A 21,254-nucleotide genomic window follows, 5' to 3' on the forward strand; every position below is an offset into this window, starting at 1 on the left:
CATAGCAGAATAATTCACTCCTTTTTATTCCTAAGTAGTATTCCATTGTGCAGACGTCCCACATTGTGTTTATCCATTCACTGCTTGAAGGACATTTGAGTTCTTTCCTGTTTTAGGCAATTGCTTATACATAATTATAACTGCTGTAACATTTGCTTAAAGGTTTTTGTGTGAACATAATTTTTATTTCTTTTGAGTAGATATCTAGAAGTAAGATTACTGGGTTGTATGTTAAGTGTATGTTTAACTTTATGAGAAGCTGCCAACTGTTCCACAGTGCCAGTATCATTTTATATCCCTAACAATAATATATAAGAGTTCTAGTTGTTCAGCATCCTCACCAGCATTTACCATTTTCAGTTTGTGGGATTTTAGCCATTCTAATAGATTGTAGTGGCATCTAATTTTCTTTTTAATCTGTATTTCCCAAATAACTAATGATGTTAAACGTCTCTTCATGTGCTTATTTGCCATCCTTATTCCACCTTTTGTGAAACGTCTACTCAAGTCTTTTCCCCATATTTTAAGTTACAGAATTTATTTTCTGGTGTTTTTTTTTTTTTTTAAGATAATATATTTAATCAAACCTTAATTTTTATTTTTTATTTATTTATTTTTTGCGATACGCGGGCCTCTCACTGCTGTGGCCTCTCCCGCCGCGGAGCACAGGCTCCGGATGCGCAGGCCCAGCGGCCATGGCCCATGGGCCCAGCCGCTCCACAGCACGTGGGATCCTCCCGGACAGGGGCACAAACCCGTGTCCCCTGCATCGGCAGGTGGACTCTCAACCACTGCACCACCAGGGAAGCCCTTTCTGGTGTTTTTTAAATTGGGTTGTTTGTTATTTTACTGTTGAGTTGAGAGTTCCTTATATATTCTGGATACAGGTACATGTTATCAGATATGTGTTTTTACCAATATATTTTTCTAGTCTTTGGCTTGCCTTTTCATTTTTTTAATGGTATCTTTCAAAGAGCAGAAGTTTTAAATTTTATTGAAAATGTTATCAATTTACCAGTTGTTAAACTTTATCAATTTATCCATTTTTTTAATCAGTTGTGCTTTTTTATAAATTGTGTTGTATCTCAATTTACCTACTCTCGAATGCTCAAATTTGGCTGTGTCTATTCCTTGATTGCCTTGGCAGTGTGCCTTTCTATCACTTTTTATAGCTTATAACAATCTCTCACCTCTAATAACTGCTTTGAGCATCACCTTTGATAAAGTGAGGCAGAGATTCTTCAGGTGAGCTCACTGCTGGTGCTCAGATATTCAGAAAGACTTGACCATTCACACAATAAGCAAGAATGGCAGCACTCTCCTGTCTTGAAGCTTAAACTGACTTGTTTCCATCATTCTTTTTTTTCCTCTTTTTCAATTAATTTTTATTGGAGTATAGTTGCTTTACAATGTTGTGTCCATCTTTCTCAACGCACAGGTATTGTACACCACCCCCTCCCTTTGTCTCTCTCTCCCCTTCCCTCTCCTGGCCCCCATCAGCCTCTCTCTTCTTGGTCAGCATCATTCTCCTCCCTCACTGCCCCTCCCCCCTACGAGCCTGGCGGTCCAAGCCGTTATGGGGAGTTTGGAATGCAGACTGTTCGTGGAAACTGCCTCCCTCTCACCTCTTCTGTCCCATGATTCCTGCAACACTCCTCTGATACCCAGTTATTGTCCAAGCCCTATCATTCCTTATAAACTTATCCAACTCTTTCCCCTTTTTTGCAGATTTGCCTCCAGGTGTCCTATAGCTTAGGCTGTTGGTTAGGGAAACCTGATCACACACCAGTTATCAGCCTCTCAGAACTTTGGTTTCTTCATCCTTAAAACATCTACAAAACTGATTACATTACAGGGTTGTTGATAAAGATTAAATAAGACAATCTTTTTTTTAAAGGGCATGACACCCACCCATGCCAGGCTCATTCGATACTCTTTCCCACCACTCTAATTCAGGAGTTCAGTCTCATAAGGTTCTGTGTTGCCAGTAAACAGTAGCAGCCCTCACCTACTCCTGTTCAGAAACCTCCTAACTGGTCTCCATGTTGTGGATGGGCTTCCCCTATTTGTCTAAAGCAGAGTGTTTACAGATGCAATCTCCTGGAGCTCGACCCCAGTCACATCTCATCTATTTCAGTTTAACCCACGTTCAACATTCAAAAACATGGTCCCCTTTCAACCTTATCTATCCGTCTTCCCTTCATCTACTCCACACATCAAGGGTGACCTGTTGTCCTTATGGTTCCAAAAAACACACAAGTACTCTTACCCCTGGGCCCACTCCCTCCATCCAGAACACTCTTTCTGCCCTTACAATACACGTATCTATTTAACATATTCTCCCTGTTCCTCAAGACCCGCTATACTGTCACTTTCTTCCTAAAGCCTTTCTCAGTACCCCACTATTATCCCTTTGCCTTTTCACAACATTTGTACCTCTTTTCTATAATTGCTCTGTATCACAGTTATTAGATCTCATTGTTCTGTGTGACAGTTAATTGCATAATACTCTTAACCCTGTTAAATCAGCCTTGGGGCCTATCCAGTAACTTGAACAGTGACCTACTTGTGCATCATCAAGGGTCAGTAGATACTTGTTAAATTGATTTAAATTCTAATGCAAATTCTGGAACTTGAAGGTTAACACAATGAAGTTGTCAGAAGTGACTCATAAGATATTTAGTCATTGAAAACTTTGACTTTGAAGGGCAAAGTTATCTAGTGTCCACCTGGGAAGGAGTTTGTTTTCTCTATTTGGATCAGGGAAGTCAGTGACCTTAAAGGGTTCTCACACTCGGGCAAAGGGAAAAAGTCATTAATGGAGATTTGTATCGGCAACCACAGTGTCTACCTGGTTTCTTTCTTTCAGAAACACAAGCTTTATTCTCCTTCTTGCTGAGTATTACGAGCTACACTTGCTTCTCAATGTTATGTTTTCCTGCTCTATCTGTATTCTCTTTGCCCTCCTAGCTTCTTTTTTCTCAGTGCCTCATTCCTGCCGCCATGTGCTTCTTGGTCTGTGAGTGTCCTGGAAGTGTTGCTAGGGGAGAACTGATTTCCTTGGTCCTCAGTGACCCACACATGCTGACTTACTCTCATTGTGTCATTCTCACCTTGGCACACGTCCAGGGCGAGATAATATGTATGACCTGATCTATTCCAAGGAGAGTGCTCTAAATCAAGAAATTGCATACTTAGTGAAGTTTAGTAGACCAAGCAAGACCCAAGAGTCAAGAACTCTTAAATGTTCATCCCTGTGTGAATTCAGATTTATTGGGGAATTTTTAGCAAATCAGTCAACCTCTCTGTGGCCTTGTGATCATCCTGTAAAGTACTGTTACAGCTGTTTTATATTAATTTCCTCCTTTAACATTTTCAAAATATATTTTATTGAAATTCATTTTCAGTTGAGAGCCTTGATGCCTAACAGTTTTATTACTTCTGATTTTTAATATGGATTTTTACTTTTACTGACTTAGACCTTCTCTTTTAGCATTAACTTTTAGATATGGTTACATTTCTTAAGGAGTATTTACATTCATTTGGAAATCCCACACATTTAAATTTTGGAAGCCTTGTCTTTTCTTTTTTACTAATAATCTAAAATTGTAGTGAAGCTATTATAAAAAAGAAGGATAGAAACGTTTTAATGCTTTGACCCTGTAAGAGAGAACTTGGAAAATGCACTCTACAAACTACTGATGAAATGTTAATCATCATGTGGACTTTGAAAACTTTACATTTACTTGTAATCTAAACTTTATCCAATTCTGGTTTAAACAAATCATAATTATGTAGCTTACTGATTGCCTTTAAGGAAGATTTTGCCCAAAACATCAATAGTATTGAATACACTAAACCAAGATTAGTTATGAAGACCTGCTGATCACCTTTCATATTTGTGTGGTCACCCTTCCCTCACCTGGATTCTCCCTTCCCTTGTTTGACCAGTGGTCCTTTGGCGTGCTCCTCTGGGAACTGATGACAAGAGGAGCACCACCTTATCCTGATGTCAACACCTTTGATATAACAGTATATTTGTTGCAAGGCAGAAGGCTCCTACAACCTGAATACTGCCCAGATCCCTTGTAAGTAAGAATTCCAACAGGATCTTCTGTAGCTCTTATGTTCTTTACTTTTACAGAAATACTTGCCTTCAGAGTCCTTACAGCATTGTTTCCTTTCTGAAACAGGTATGAAGTGATGCTGAAATGCTGGCACCCTAAAGCTGAACTGCGCCCATCCTTTTCTGAACTGGTCTCCAGGATATCAGCGATATTCTCTACTTTCATTGGGGAGCACTATGTCCATGTGAACGCTACATACGTGAATGTCAAATGTGTCGCTCCATATCCTTCTCTGTTGTCATCACAAGATAATGTTGATGGCGAGGGGGATACATGATGGATGGAGGCACCTGTACCACCAGCCCCCTTCTGAGAAGCATTACTGAACTGTCCAAACAACAGTCCACACTTTGTCCAATATTTTTTTCACTGCCTGGCCACTGAAAGGCCACCAGGTATTATTTGCTTTTGCCAAAATTGCACTATTATAGGACCTTATATTGTTATTTAAAATGACTGGATTCTACGGAATTTCTCATCTGACAAAGCATCGGAGCCAGAAGCTTGGTCCCACAGGCCAGTGACCAACAGCAATCCTGCAACTGTGATGATGCTCCTGTCACATTCAGGCCAAAACCTGAATGCTGGTTAAAAATCAGGATCCCACCTGATTTCATATGGGGAACTGAAACAATGCATTTTGAGGGCTTCTTGATCACAGAAAATTCAAAAGAAGTGGTAATGTCCAGGACAGACATGGCAGCCCTGGGACCAGGCCACTCATTTAGAATTAAAGCGTTTCAAATAACTTTTATGTGTTGTATGAACAACACATTTTTTTATTACTGGTGTTGTCATTTGCCCATTAGGTAAACATTCCCTTTTAAATTTTTGTCTACACATTCCTTTTATTGGAGAACTATCCATAGACAGCACGGTCAACATTTCAAAACAGCAGGACATGAAATGTGTTTATAAATTAGTAGGAATATTTACATATGTACATAGACAACGTTAAGGTTTTCATAAAATAGCTTAGTCACAGTGAAATAATTGTCATTTAAAAATCAACTGTTTGAGAATGATGCCTTTCTGATCTGGATGTGGACATTTAGAAGTTTTGTCTGTTTTTTGTTTTTTTTTTAATGATGACTCTGAAAATGAAACAAGTAATTTGTGATGATAAATGTTTTTAAAGGTAACTCAGCATGTTTTTAAAGCAAAATACATCTGACTAAAACTTTATTGGTTCCAATCATGGCTCATAAGTAGAGCCGAGAAAGAATCGATGGACTGGGAATATTAGCCTCTTTCTCAGGTGGCAGCCTTCCACCCCACAAACAATTGGAGATGATAAAATCAGGAGGAGTCCAGTTTTGCATTAGGACATGTTTTGTGTTAAGCAAAACATATTTTAGGGGGGAAAAAAAAAGGCAATTGAAAGTTCTGGCCATTTCACCTGGATGAACAGTTACTCTGGTCAGGACTTTTGTGATGTTTTGTTCTGTGGGATTTTGTGCTTACTACTGTATAATGCATGTGGCACAGTATACTCTAACTGGTTTTGTCGATGTAAACGTTTAAAGTATTATATTTTTATAAAAAGGTTTATTTTTAATGATGTAAAAAAACTTTTGTTAGGCCACAAAAATACTGCACTGTGAACATTTCAGAAAAGGTATGTCGGACTTGGATTAATAACAGCATGTTTTTAAATGGCTGTAAATAGTGATAAGGAAATGTACTGACTGCCAGTACACCCCACCCTCATTACATCATCAGGACTTGAAGCCAAGGGTTAACACAGCAAGCTATAAAGAGGGTGTGTTATGCTAAAACCCAATAGTAGCGTTGGGCTCTTGTTGCGAGAGAGAGTGATTACAACCAAAAGCTCTTTGACAATGGTGGAACTTATCAGAAGACACAAGGAATTGTACTGCAGTGATACTTCAATTCAAATATTACTATTTCAGAAGTGTAAAGAGTAATACTGATTCACAGAATATTGTAAATGATGGATGAGGAAGAAAAAATCCACTCTGCAGAAAGAAAGAACTGTCTCCACCGATGTCAAGAGAATGAATACATCGAGAATAGCGCTTATGTAATCAACCCATCAACAAGACTGCACACCTGTATATATGCTTGAGAAAGCTACAATGTGAAAATCATGTTTGCTATTTATAAACGTGTCCTTAGGTTAATGTGTCTGGACAGATTGTGGGAGTTAAGTGATTCTTCGAAGAATTAGATACTTGTCACTGCCTATACCTGCAGTTGAGCTGAATGGTACTTTGTATGTTAATAGTTGTTGTTCTGATAAATCGTACAATTAAAGTGATGTATCATCTTGTATACTGAGTTGGTTTTTGCTAGTCATGCCTGATTACCTACTCCATTTACATAATGACAGAGGAAGCCTAAGATTGATTTCACCTGACTATACCAACTCATCCATTTATGAGAGTGTTAGTCAAGTTAATGCACAGACATCTAAAAGAATTTGCATCCTTGATTCTCAGGAAGTCTGTCTCTCTAAGGGTGGTTTCCCCTGCGCTGCTGAATTACCTAACATTTCCCTGACAACCTTTCAACTGCTAGAGCACCTGGCCCCTACTTCAGCTTGATCCTCTTCTCCAGCAAGGTTCATCCTTGGACCAGAAGACATGACAATGGAGCTGCAACCCCACAGTTGGCACAGAGATAGCTAGTTGGGTGTTGGAGGAGAGAGACCTTCTTACCCCCTTAAAACTACTCTCTTCATCTACACAGGTTCCCACTCTTCAGGTGCCCCCAGGGACTAGAGCAACTACCTTCAGGTTATATCCATGAATATTCTTGTAATGGTAAAGGGGTTCAAAGGTGAAATTTCAGTCATCTAAGCTTTGGGGCAGTCTGAAATTTTTTTAAAAAAAAAGGTCTGAGTTCAAACTAGTGCCTACAAAGTAGGCACTACTTTGTGGGGGCTGATTCTTTAGTGAAAGAGAATTTAACGCCTGTACCCAGTCAAACTCCCTCGCCTCCAAGAGATGCATTTCCATAGGAAGTTCAATCAGACCCCATGCCCAGAAGGACAAGAACTTGTCATCTTTATATCCCAGGTGTCTGTCACTTTTTTAGCATGTCGTCAAACAGTGCTCTACTGAAACAGGATTTTCTTGTCTTCAATCACTTTAAGCCACCACAGGTACAGAGTTACCTTGGTAGCTCCCATGATGTTTGGTGAATCACTGACATGGGGGGTGGAAGGGAATCTTTCTAGGGAGAGAGGGATAAAAAGATATCCCTTTGCAAAGTTTTGCTTGATGCTCTGTATTTTTAATTACCACAGGATTTTTCACTCCACAATGTAGGCATCAATTATATTTTTGCTCTCTCTGACCTACACAGGAGATTGCATCCTTAAAGAAATATGGTGAAAGGATACAAAACCTGTACAAGCACATTAAATGTTTAATTGCTGACGTCTTGCATTGTTAATTTACCCAATTTAGTTCAGGAAACAAGTTAACATTATGTAAAAGAAATTAATTAGTATTTAATTTAATTCCACTAATACGTAGTGAGCATCTGCATATGTCAGGCATTGTACTAGGTAATGGAGATTTACAAATAAACAGTCTCTCCCCCTCCAAGGAATTTAATTGAAGAGACAAACAGTATTACACAGTTAGTGAATATTAGAACTGTGCATTTTCTTAGATCTGTAAACCATCTAGAAGAGGCTTCACAGTTTATAATTGGAAGTTTGTAGTTTTCGACCCCTTGACCTATTTCTCTCACCCCCTCATCCCCTTTGGCTACCACCAATCTGTTTTCTGTATCTATGAGCTCTTTTTCTGGGGTTTTATTTGTGGTTTGGTTTTGGGATTTGGGGGGTTTTTTTTAGAGTCCACATATAAGTGAGATCATATGTCTTTTTCTGTCTGACTTATTTTACTTAGCATAATGTCATTGAGGTCCATCCATGTTGTGGCAAATGACAAGATTTCCTTCTTTTTGATGGCTGAATTATATATATACATATAATTTTCTTTATCCGTTCATCCACCAATGGACACTTAGATTGTTTCCATGTCTTGGCTGTTGTAAATAATGCTAAGATGGGAGTGCATATATCTTTTTGAGTTAGAATTTTCATTTTCTCCGCATAAATGTCCAAAAGTGGAATAGCTGGATTGTATGGTAGTTCTAATTTTTAATTTTTTGAGGGACCCCCCATACTGTTTTCCATAGTGTTTGCACCAATTTACATTCCCAGTAGGGAACAAGGGTTCCTTTTTCTCCACATCCTCACCATTATTTGTTACCTCTTGCCTTTGTTTTCCCCTTGTCTTTTTGATAATAGCCATCCTAACAGGTGTGAGCTGACACATCATTGTGGTTTTGATTTGCATTTCTCTAATGATTGGTGATGTTGAGCATCTTTTCATGTACCTGTTGACCATCTATATGTCTTCTTTGGAAAAATGTATATTCAGATCTGCCTACTTTTTAATTGGATTGTTATTTTGATACTGAGTTGTATGAGTTCTTTGTGTATTTTGGATATAACTCATTATCAGATGTATGATTTGCAGGTATTTTCCCCTATTCAGTAGTTGGACTTTCCCTTTTGTTGGTGGTTTCCTTTGCTGTGCAGAAGCTTTTAAGTTTTATATAGTCCCACTTTTTATTTTTGCTTTTGGTGCCTTTGCTTTTGGTGCCAGACTCAAAAAATTATTACCAAGACTTATGTCAAGGAGCTTACTACCTATGTTTTCTTCTAGGAGTTCTACGTTTTCAGGTCTTACATTCAAGTCTTTAATCCATTTTGGGTTGATTTTTGTGAATGGCGTAACATAGTGGTTCAGTTTCATTCTTTTGTATGTGCCTGTCCAGTTTTCCCAGCACCACTGATTGAAAAGACGATCCTTTCTCCATGTATATCCTTGGTGCCTCTGTTGAAAATTAACCAACCATATACGCGTGGGTTTACTTCTGGGATTTCTGTTCTGTTCCATTGATATATGTGACAGGTTTTTGCCAATACCATACTGTTTTGATTACTATAGCTTTGTAAAATAGTTTGAAATCAAGGCGGGTATCACAGTTTAAACATACCAAGTGAAGCTTCTTAGTAAAGCAAATAGATCAAGCTCTGACTTATCTTGAGCAAAATACTGAACCTCTCTCAACCTAAGTTTCTTTGTCTGTCATGTAGGTTAGTCCTACTTACTGCACAAAGTTGTACAAGGACTAAAAAATAGTGTGTATAGTCACCTGGATACCATAGTTGCTCAATAATTGTGATATTATTATTATCTTCAGTAAAAGCCCATGTAAATGTAGCCTGCAGTTGATGAAAGGGAAATGAAGCCTGAAAGGAACCTTACAGATGTTTAAATACAAATTCTTACCCCATCCGTCATGTCATACCAACTTTATACAGTGGAAATAAAGCTGTGATTCTACCTCGTCCTTGAATATTGATACGACAGTACAGGTGGGGGCTGAGAAGCATGACAAAACAATGACAAGATGGTGGCACCTTTCCTCTTAGTGCCGATCACCCAAAGACTACCTCTATCCCTTCTTGTTTCTCCAAACTCTCTATTAGTCCTTTAATCACTTCTCCAATGACTAGTTTCCTTTTTTCTTGTTTAGCCTTCAGACCTAGAATTCACAACAGACATGGAAAAGAACAACCTGTCTAAATTATAGGAAAGTTGCAGGAAGGCACAAGGACAGGAATCCCAATTCTCAGTATTCATGTCTAGAGAGTATTACTGTTCCTTGCTTTGCTCAAATGGGTGGTTAATGATTATTCAAACTCAGGAAAAGTAGACTAAGTACAGTATTGTTATATGGTGTTATATGGAGTGTGTTTGGGAGATAAGGAATACTTCGTTAATATTATAATCCATCTGGATGACTAGACATACGTAGCTGACTACGCAGACACGTAGGATGCACTCTTGTGGTGCTTTAGACAATTTCAGGAGAAAGGTATGCAGACATTATGCCCCAAAGGAAGAAATGCTTATTGCTTTTAATTCCATAAAGTGTTTTTCTTCTTCATACCTGACATTTTTCTTCAGGACTATCTCAATTCCCTATCTATCAAAACTTGGAAATAACTCCAGTCATAAACCAGTGAAATATTTCAGGTGGTGAATTGAAAGTAATAAAATAGAGGCTCGCCCAAACTGTCCTTTGTTGTAAATTACACCAGAGGTCTAGATTACGTCAGCCAAAGGTATTGATCACAATGCTGAGAGGTTTATAACTACTATTGACTTACCATGTGACCCTGGAGCAGAAATCTAGGAAAATTGCAAAAGCATATCTACGATAATGAAAAGCCCATCATTAATAGAACGTACTATCCTGTCATCCAACTAGTACTGTGTTGGCATCAAGGCAAATATTTAACTAATGCTGGAAACAGAAGGTACTTCTGTCTTCACCCTTTTCTCCATTGCATGCTTCTGAGCTACTCTGATGAGTGTGTTTTCCTTCTTATCACTAAAAGTATAGGTTTTTTAAAAAAACTGATAGGAATTAATTAGTTCATTATTTCCATATAAAAGTAGCATCAATCATCCAAATAGCTCCTAATCCTTTATTATTTTTTTAACGAAGAGCTAGTTCTCCATATAACTCAATTTAGAATAGGGCTCAAGTCCCACTCTCCTGGGCAGTTAAATCCTACCTGGTTAAGCATTCCACAAAAACTAGTTAGCATTAAGGAAGCAACTCTGAGATGAAAATGGCCATATTTAGGATACATAAATGGAAATTTTTAATTTAAGTAAACTACTAATTTAACATTATTTTGAAGCACTGGTCCCAGATTACAATGATAATTAATTTTTATCCTTTTCTTGAAAGGAAGCCTTTTGTCTTTATGTGTTCACTCTTTCACTGTCACATGGGTACATTTTTTTCCACCACACGAGTTCCAGGCTGGTAGAAACATCCACTAATCCTTAGACCTCTGGACTGGAATGACAAAAATGCATAAAATCTTACCAAGCCAAAAGAGATCAACTTTGAAAATCTTTGGCATCCAAACATGTCAGAACCGTTTTTCACTGACTCCCCAAACCATTTGTGTTCCCCATCATGGTCCATGGGGTCTGTAACATCAGTTCCTGCTTTTATTGGGCAGCCTGGAATTTTTAAGCACCATATTTCGTCTCATTTTCCTTTACCTTTCTTGGTTGTTTATACTTTTCACAGTTGTTTTATGAGTTTTCTTTCTGTCTCTAATTCTAGAAGTGTTGGAAAGTGGTAATGGACAGACTGCTGTCTGCCAACCCAAGCCATCACTTTGATGTTTGCCACTGTTACAGTGACATCTGCTCTTTCCATTATAGTGAAGCAGGGCCTTCCCTTCCACAGAACTGTGACTAAACAACCACCATATTCATCAGTGGCAACAATTCTTGTAAACAAGAAATGCCAAATTCAGAGCCTTTGTGAAATCCTGTCCCACACTTCTGAAGTCAGGCACATGATTACCTTTAGAGATTACTTCAGAAGTACCAATAAAGAAAAATACAGAGAAACCCAAATATCCTATCAGGGTACTTTTGCAAACCTGTTTCTGATTTTTTGTTAGATTATGAAAATTAAATGTAAGGAATTTAAACTAGCTTCAGTGGTAGCCAAAAGATCTATGGAAACACATGGGTAAAGCAAGAAATCACTATCACAAAGATACTATAAAAACATGTTTCAGAAACAAAATACCCACTGTTAAAACTACATAGGTACTTTTTCTGAAAATGAACTTAATTGATAAAACAATAATGTTAATAATAATGATCTCATCCCAAGACATGTCATAGGAATTAATGACTGTCTGGAAGCTAATGGGCTAAGGTAATGCTCTCAGGAATTAGTCTTGCTTGATGAAATGCTGTTAGTTTAGTAAACGAATGCTTATAATGACAAAGGAAAAAAACAGAGCTGCCACCATCGAGCCTGCCTGATTCACAGGGGAAAAAATAGTTAATGAGTCATGTGCTGCTCTTATTCATTTGTAATATATCCTTTATATTTTTTTTTCATACATCTATCTCCTACTTTTACTCTGAGGATATGTTTACTTAAGGATTGTTATACTGACAGAGATTTAAGCTCTTAATAAAAATGTAACTCCCTCTAGTGCAAGCATATCAAATTTTAAATTATGATTACCTTGAATCATTTTATTTTAACTACTCTGATGTGAAGAAAATGTGGATCCTCCACATGTGGGCTTTAGAATATTGCCTCCAAATTATAGTTGGCTTAGAAGTCATTACTCAACATCTTATTCCAAGGTTATTCTAACAACTGACCTCCTTATTCTGCCCTCTCCATACTGACTCTTATAATCTAAAACCAGCTGCCAAAATTACATATCTGACTATGTCATTTTCCTGCTTGAAAACCTATGCCCATTCCTAGACATTCCCTGCATCAAGTCTTTATGTTGCTATGTCTCGTTTTGTTTTGTTTATTTTTATTACAAAATATGTCCTCATGGAAAAAAAATTTTAGTTGGACAAAAACATACGAAATGGACAGGAAATATCCTCTGACCACTCTCCCACACTCTCCATTCTCACTCCCTAAGTGTAACTGATGTTAACACTTTCACGTATATTCTTCCAGAAATTTCCACCCTGCATTAGTTCTAAAACTAAGCCAGACACTTCAGAACATCCTTCACAAGCCTCCATTTTACTGACCAAACTACTACTCAGTATAATCTCCCCAGTCAAGGAGACTGTCTCTCAACCTCTGTGACTTTGAAATTCCACTGAAATCCCCCTTTTGATTTTAGTAAAGAGGGCTAGACTGGGCTATTTGGACCATGCTCCCCCCACTCCCTAGCTGGCTGATAATCTGGTGTCCCTTCAAACTGATGTTCTCTAAATATTTTCTCAATCTTTATTTAAATAGATTTCAATGATTTTCTCTTAATAAAAATAATTAAAGAACAGATTTACTTATTTCCATTTAACAAAGCAGAATCAACATACTAAAAAAAATCAACAAAACATTACATTTTTCTAAAATTCTAGTTCTCTTTTGCAATATTCAAAACTAGACTACTTGGAAGTTATAAAGGTTTCAGCTTAGGTCATAAAAATAAAACACCCATTCCTGATAAGCAGCATTCTGTGAGGGTTATTTCAGAATTTCAGCTGACAACTTTTAACTGAGTGGAACTGTATTTACACGTGGTAAACATACACCACAGAGATGGGCTGTTTACTGTAGCCGGTTACTTTGCTTCACTCCAACTGTCCTTTTGGCAGGAGCATGCCCAGCCTAATTTTGTCCGTTTCATAAGGGGCCACATGTGGAAACCTGAATCGGCTGACATCGTATTACTGACTTAATCCAGTCATAATTCAGGGCCCAGTGACCTGGCAAGCCCCCACCCCCACCCCCTTATTCTGGATAGAAGTGCTATAGCGTAGAGCTTAGGTGGACACACTTTGGAATCAGACACTCTAGGTTTTTATCATTTCCACCACTTACTAGTGACGTGATTTTGGACTAGTTGTTTAACCCCCCTAAGCCTCAGTTCCACATCTGTAAAATGAAAATACAAACAGTGGCTTCCTCATAAGATTGTGTGAGGATTAAATGAAACGATACATTCAAAACTTTAATGAAGTGGCAGTAATATTTATGGGGACCTTGATTTTTACTATCATCATCATTATTATTATTAATTACCTGCCTTTCCCCACAAAAAGATTCTATGTGGAAGGTGCTAGAATAAAATTACCATCAAACAGGTCCAAAGTTTGGCACAATCTAGAAATATGTGAAGGAAAAAGTTATGAAAACAGACGCTAGTTTTCTTCATCCTTTTTAGTAATACCAGCGTGACACTAGGAACAGGGTCCTAGTCTAGTCCCAGCTGACTTTACTATCTGTGTGACTCCCAATGTCCCTTAATTTTTCAAGTTGCACTTTTCCTGTCTATAAAGAATGAAGATAATTATACCTCACAATGCTGGTTGTTAATATTAAATGATATAATGTTTTATACAAATACATGGTATTATTATGGTTATTAGAGTCATTAAAATATATTTTTAATTTTAAATATATTTTAGAACTCATCTGATTCATAAAATTCCCTCTAACCAACCCTAGTGCTTCATTTGCTCCAGCAGAATGGCTGGAGTTGTTTACAGAAATCTGTACCTAGAATCAAAGAGCTCAGGACTGGAGAAGGTTGCAAATCTGGCCCCAGCCTCCGCTCAAAGGTTCTGGGTGCTAATTGCTTGCTGACCCTTAAACAACTCTACGTCCTCTTCAGAGTTTAAAGTTTGGGGGTGAAATCACTGCCCCTTCTCAAAGATAAACACAAATGCAGATCTGAAGTGGTGTCCTGAGCTAACATGAGACACATTGAGTTTGAGTCTCATCACGGCAGTGTTTTTCCAACATAATAAATTGCTCTTTGTTCAAATCAGAAACTGAATTCACTTTATTTTCCAAAATCGGCTCTGCCAGGTTTCCTTGATTTAATTGTATCTTTTTTGTCTGCTGACAATGGAAAGCAGAAGAAAATAGTCTTGCTAAGGAAATGAAATATGACCAAGAAAAACAGGCATTCTCACACTATATGAGGTGGGTTTTTTTTTTCGCATTCAATTTTTTATAAGAAAAAAAGGTCTTTACCCTTTGAAATAACAGCATTATTGTGGTGACTGTTAGGTCATATCTACACAGCCCAAAAGAAAATGTTGGAAAGAAAATTAACCAGTTCATAAGGGTATGGACAACATTATTTTTAAAAGGAAATGGTTCTTCATACATAGAAAGAATAATAAATAAATGATAGCAAAGAAAAATGAGAGTTGAGGCAGTTATTTAAATAATTCAAATAAAATATAAAAGTAAAGCACCTGTGATATTTAGGTAAAATCATATAGAGTAAACACAGTTAACCAAATTATTACTGCAGTTCTTCAGTATATTTAGCTAAAATAGTCCTTGCTTTAATAAAATAGTCTTGCTCAGAGAAGAACTTTTTTTTTTTTTAAATAAATTTATTTATTTATTTATTTTTGGCTGTGTTGGGTCTTCGTTGCTGTGCGCAGGCTTTATCTAGTTGCGGTGAGTGGGGGCTACTCTTCGTTGTGGTGTGTGGGCTTCTCACCGTCGCAGCTTTTCTTGTTGCGGAGCATGGGCTCTAGGCGTGCAGGCTTCAGTAGTTGTGGCACATGGGCCCAGCTGCTCCGTGGCATGTGGGATCTTCCAGGGCCAGGGCTCGAACTCGAGTCTTCTGCATTGGCAGGTGGATTCTTAACCACTGCGCCACCAAGGAAGCCCAGAGAGAAGAACTCTTGAGTCCTGGTTGGCTGATAGGAAGATCTTGTAATGAATAAATAAGGGTTGAAAGCAAGAAAGAGCCAGGTTCCCATCCCAGCTCTGCCATCTACTCACCATTTGCCTGTAAACAAATATGGTTGTCCACTTATTCCATTTTAACATGTTATTGAGAGCCTTCTACGTAACACACACTGTTCTAAGAAGGAAAGATGCAGCAGAGGATATACTAGACAGACTGTTGCCCCCATAGGGCCTTTATCCCAAAGTAGAGAGAAAGAAAGATGATAGAGATAGGTAGATAGATAGATAGACAGATAGGTGATGGATGGATAGATAGATACACAGAGATAGATATACAAAAGTTAATTTCAAATTGTTATAAGTGCTACAAAAGGAACAAATAGGATAATAAAATTAAGATTAAAATGACTATTTAGCACAGGGGGATCAGGAAAGGCCTCTCTAAGAAATCAAAACATGAGCTAAGACCTGAAGATGAAGAGGAGCCCACAGTGTGAACAGCTGGTGCGGAGCAGTCAAGGCAGGGAGGACACCTGTACAGAGTCTGCTTCTGGAGAAGAAGAGGGCTTTGCCTGTTGAAGGCCCCGGAAACCAACCTGCACGGCAGTAATAATGTTGAAGGGGAAGCATGGTATGAGGCAGAGTTAGAAGTGTAAGCAAGAACCACTTCGATTTCTATCCTAACAGCAATGGGAAGTTACTGAAGGTTGTTAAGCAAGAGAGGACATGATTTATTTTTAATAGATTAGTCTGGCTGCAGAGTGAAAATAGATTGTAGCAATGCAAGAGAAGCAGGAGCCCACTGAATAACGCCAGGCATGAGATCAGGGCAGGCTTGAAGTTGGATAGAGGGATTGGAAGTAGAGCTAAGTGGATAGATTTGAGATGCATTTTTTTAAATATAAAATTATTTATTTTTGGCTGCGTTGGGACTTCGTTGCTGTGCAGGCTTTCTCTAGTTGCGGAGAGCGGGGGCTACTCTTCGTTGCAGTGCACGGGCTTCTCATTGCGGTGCCTTCTCTTGTTGCGGAGCATGGGCTCTAGATGCACGGGCTTCAGTAGTTGTGGCTCGTGGGCTCTAGAGCACAAGCTCAGTAGTTGTGGCGCATGGGCTTAGTTGCTCCGCGGCATGTGGGATCTTCCTGGACCAGGGCTCGAACCCGTGTCCCCTGCATTGGCAGGCGGATTCTTAACCACTGCTCCACCAGGGAAGTCCGAGATGCATTTTAAAGATAAAATGAATGCACCGTGTTCATGAATTATATGTGGGTAAGGAGGGAAAGGGAATGATCAAAGATGATTCCTGTATTTTTGGCTTAGGCAACTGGAAGGATGGTGTCCCCTCTTACTGAGAGAGAAAGCGGGGAGAGTCACAGGTCAGATCAAGAGTTCTACTTCAGAAAAGTCAGTTTCAGATGCCTTTTAGACAAAAAAGTGGAAATGCCAAGTAGACATTTGAATATGTATGTCTAAAGCCTGGAGAGGCAAAAACATCAACATTTGGTGGTATAAAGCTATGGAACCAGATGAGGTCATCTAGGGATGGAAGCTAGAGAGGGCCAAGGATGGAACCTCAGGGCACTACAGTGTTTAGAGGTCAGGGACTTTGAGAAGGAGTTACCTCATCATAAAATGCAAAGTTATCATCTGGAAAGATTAAATAAAAGTATGTATGTTTTGCTACTAGCTGGTAAAGACTCTCAACAATTGTTAATTTCTTCCATTTTTGTTTAACCCTCTCCCTGCACACCCACTCCCACCATCCAGATATAATTAACAAATGATATTCAAGCTTGTCTTCTTTCATTTTGAAATGGAAAATTGTGCATCCTGCATCTACCTGTTCACTTTGAGCACCTCAACTCCTGCTCATACTTAGATGATAAATTTATACGATCATTATCATTCTTAGAGAAAATCCCCGAAAACAAAAAAAGTAATGGTCCACAATTAATCCAGATTCTGTGCATCAGGATTAGGTTCAGAAAACCCCAAAACAATGTGGCTTAAATTAGAAAAGAGTTTCCTTCTTTTACACAAAACACGTTGGGAGACAGGTAGTGGAGGACTGGGATGGAGGCTGCAAGATGTTGTCAGGGACCCAGGCTCCAGTCTTTCTGCTCTGCCATCCCCGTGCATGGCTTCTATCCTCAAGGTCATCTTTGTGGTGCAAATGGCTTCCTGAGTTTCAGAATCAGCATTCTTTTTTTTAATTGAAATATAGTTGACATACAATGTTGTGTTAATTACTGCTGTACAGCAAAGTGATTCAGTTTTATATATATATATATATACACACATTCTTTTTTTATATTCTTTTCCATTATGGTTTATCATAGGATATTGAATATAGTTCTATGTGCTATACAGTAGGACCTTGTTGTTTATCCATTCTATATATAAAAGCTTACATCTGCTAACCCCAGTCTTTCACTCCATCCTTCCCCCACCCCCTACCCCTTGGCAACCACCAGTCTGTTCTCTATGTCCATGTGAATCAGCATTCTTTAAGAACATCCCTAAAAGGCCTGCAAAACTGTTCTACTGCTAAATTCAGCCAGAATGTAGCCTTAGGGCTACAGCTAGATGCAAGGGGTGGCTGGGAAATGTTGTCCTTTATTTTTTCACAGCAATGGCCCAGCTAAAAACCAGAATTCTGTTGAGGAATAAGGGGAGAATGGATGTTGATAGGCAACTAATAGTTTCTTACACAGTGTGTCTACAAGACAAGTATCAACCAGTGTTTTTTACGGAATAAACCATTTAATCATCCTCTTTTAATGATTAATCCAAGAGAAAGACACAGCCATCCACCCTGGGTCCTTTGATCCAGTTTTATTCTATCTAATTTCAGTAAATTCAACATTTATGGACTGTCAGCGTTGTATGAGGCACTTGGTTAAACAGTGTAGGAGATACAAAGATTTCTCATATAATTTACAATTTTATTAGAAAAGAAAAATAAGGACAGAAATCCTAACTGCAATAGATTACTGTAATAGGCATATAAATTAAGAAATCTGAGAGTTCAGGTATAATGCAATTCATTATGCTAGAAGGGGCTAAAGAAGATTTTGTAAAAGAAGATGCATGTGAATTAGGCCCAGATGGATAGACCTGAAAAGGATATTCCAAATGGAGAGAGTCATATCAGCAAAGAAGTCAGCAAAGTACAAGAATGGTTAAGGAACAAGAGAGATTCATTTGACCATAATAATATTTGGGAAAGACATAATAATATGTCTATTGATAATAGGCCTTGGTGCATGATTGACTGTAAGCCTCCACTGCCTGCAACATAACAATCTTATTCTCTCATGATTCTGGGAAGTGTTTGGAAATTCCAAGGTGGGGTTGGGTGATGGGAGGATACAATCAGGATAAAAGAATGTGGGTGTTGTCCTTTTTGGCTTCCAGCCTCTCATCTCTGGCCATGCCACCCCACTCCTGTCCTGCGAATGAGCCCATCCAGAACCCTCCATGCCCACAGATATGATGCAGTACAGAAGCTGCACTGGGTTGTTACCTCTCTTGGAAGAACATAATACACAGTCAGGCACATAGCACTGGAAAAATATTGTGGCTGAAGACTCACATGGCTCTCCTGGAGCTAGGGTGTATGCTCCAGGAGCACAGAGGACTCAAATCATCAAAGGCCTTTAATATCACCTTAAGGTGTTAGGGAATGGGGAATGACAAAATGCTTTCAAAACAGAGGGGCAACAAAATCAGAACTGTTATTTGGAATAATAACTCCAACAGCATTGATTGGAAAAGGAAATATTTTAAAAGCTCTATTAGGAGACTATTTCAATTTTGTCTAGTTAACTAAAGTGGAAACTACAGCTGCACTGATGGAGAGTGACAATAGGTCAGCACCCCGTGATCACATTGCACTGTTGCTTTATGATGGTGTTTGATGACACAATTGTTTACAACCCTCCACTTTCTTCCCTGCCTTATCATTAGTGTTACTTTAGAATAATGAAGTCTGTTCCATCCATTAACTCCACTAACATTTGATCTCCCCGTGGACTGAGGTGAAAAATTAATTACTCTTCCAACATATTGATTACATGACTATAAATATAAAAACAGAACTACAGAGCAACTACAGGGACCTTTGTTTAAATAGCATGTTTGCTCTTTTTAAAGGAGGGAATTAAGGTTGAAGGAACTTGGTACTGGAGGAAGGCACTAGAAAAGTGACCCTAGAGTGCCATCTAGTGTTTGTAACATTTAAGTGCAGTGTATCAAAGAAAGGTCTGGTTTCAGATACTGTGCGCGACTTCCTGTTAAAAACTAGGCAACGTCTGACTACTAAAAAGCAAATTCTTCCACCGCCTTTATTGCTTGTCATCCAGATATAGTTCTGAATTTTAAACAAAGTACTCATTTTAGAACTGCGGCGGGACGAAGGCTTAAGTTCAACTTCTAGGTAGTGGTGCGTTAACGGAATTGGAGGGCACTGTTTGCAGCTTTGCATCATCCCTCATACAACTCTCTCTTTTTATCATACTGGGAAAAGGTTGGCTCTAAGATAGAGCTAGCTTTTAGCTCTTTCTTTTTATCTCTTTAACTGGGTAGTTTCAGACTTTTTCACCTAATTAAAAGTGAACTCATAATATTTCATGAATTAAAGAATGAGTAGCATGGAAGAGGTTAAGAACTGGTGTTAAAAGTCTCCTGCCGTGGAAATTCACTGTTACTGATGCCGCTCGTATATCAGAGCACTGCCTTCTACAGACATTAAAATTCACTTTGTTTCATGTCCCTAATACTGCCCAGCCCTTGGCAAGCACGAATCTGACATTATATTAGGCAATTCACACTGACCTAGTAACTCAAAGCAATCATCACTGGTAACTTAAAGTGACTACACTCCGAAAGAGTGTAGAGCCTAAGGTCACAGTTGTAAATCTTGCCACAGAAAGGCCAAAGATTATAATCTTTATGCCAAGTGCTGCAGATTCCTTTCTACTGAGCAGAGTCATATTTCAAAGACTTTACTAATTTGAAACCTATAGTCGGTTGTGACAATAGCAGATATGGCTTAAATGACATCAAACACAAATTTTAAAGAACACCGGTAAATCAGCGGAAAAAAGGCAATTACATTTATTATACCTGAGGTTGAGATTTTATAGTTCTAGCTTCACAATATACTGAAATTCAAGTATCATAACTTTTATGAATTGAGAGGCTAACAATTAAATAATTAACTCATGCTTAATTAAGGACAGGTGTGATCCTGTATCAGTGTATATTTTTACAATTTGCTATGATTATGTATAAACAGGGGGTATTAATTCATTTGGAGCTTCGTACTATTGAGACCAAGGTCAGAGGTTTGATTTCTAAACAGGATAGACAGCTTCACCGCTGGGTGCCTCTGGGCATCTAATCAATGTTTCCTCAGTGGGCTTCAGAAGAGTGAATGTGTAAGTTGGCCACTGCTAAAGAAAACCATTTTTTTAATTTGTTCCTGTTAGACTTTTTATTACATAAGTAATGTATGCTTCCTGTGTGTAAAATAATGTCAGATGTAGTTTTTTAAAAAGTAGCATTCTTGCAGATTCTAGCAATCCTCTCCAGTACTACCCTGTTCCAATAGATACTGTCACTTTCATATCTTCATGCTTCTCATACTTACTGAAAAATATACATATATGTTGATTTTAGAGGTTTTAAACAAAAATAGGATCATTCTATGTACATAATCTGCAACATGATTTATTTTCACTTAGCAATATATCACAGGTATTCCTCTAGTATATAGCTCAGTCTTTTTTATTGCCTAATATTCTTTAGAATGGGTGTTTCTAAATTCAC

The 21,254-nt window shown here is 38.3% G+C and overlaps 1 protein-coding gene across 2 annotated transcripts in view; it reads left to right on the top strand.

Annotated features, from left to right (window-relative positions):
* Positions 1 to 21,254, top strand: part of MET (MET proto-oncogene, receptor tyrosine kinase) — a 154,064-nt gene that overhangs the window by 121,494 nt on the left and 11,316 nt on the right. Inside the window, exons 20-21 of one of the 2 annotated variants that reach the window (XM_029233406.1) lie at positions 3,952 to 4,088; positions 4,194 to 6,422. The exons of the other annotated variant lie outside the window; for it this stretch is intronic. Of the exons in view, the coding sequence (XP_029089239.1) occupies positions 3,952 to 4,088; positions 4,194 to 4,404 (348 nt within the window). The 3' untranslated portion in view covers positions 4,405 to 6,422. Of the gene's footprint in view, positions 1 to 3,951; positions 4,089 to 4,193; positions 6,423 to 21,254 lie in introns of those variants that run through there. 2 annotated transcript variants of the gene reach the window in all.

This window comes from Monodon monoceros, unplaced genomic scaffold (genome assembly GCF_005190385.1).
Source record: "Monodon monoceros isolate NGI ecotype Baffin Bay Population unplaced genomic scaffold, NGI_Narwhal_1 Super_Scaffold_2, whole genome shotgun sequence".
Classification (NCBI taxonomy): domain Eukaryota; kingdom Metazoa; phylum Chordata; class Mammalia; order Artiodactyla; family Monodontidae; genus Monodon; species Monodon monoceros.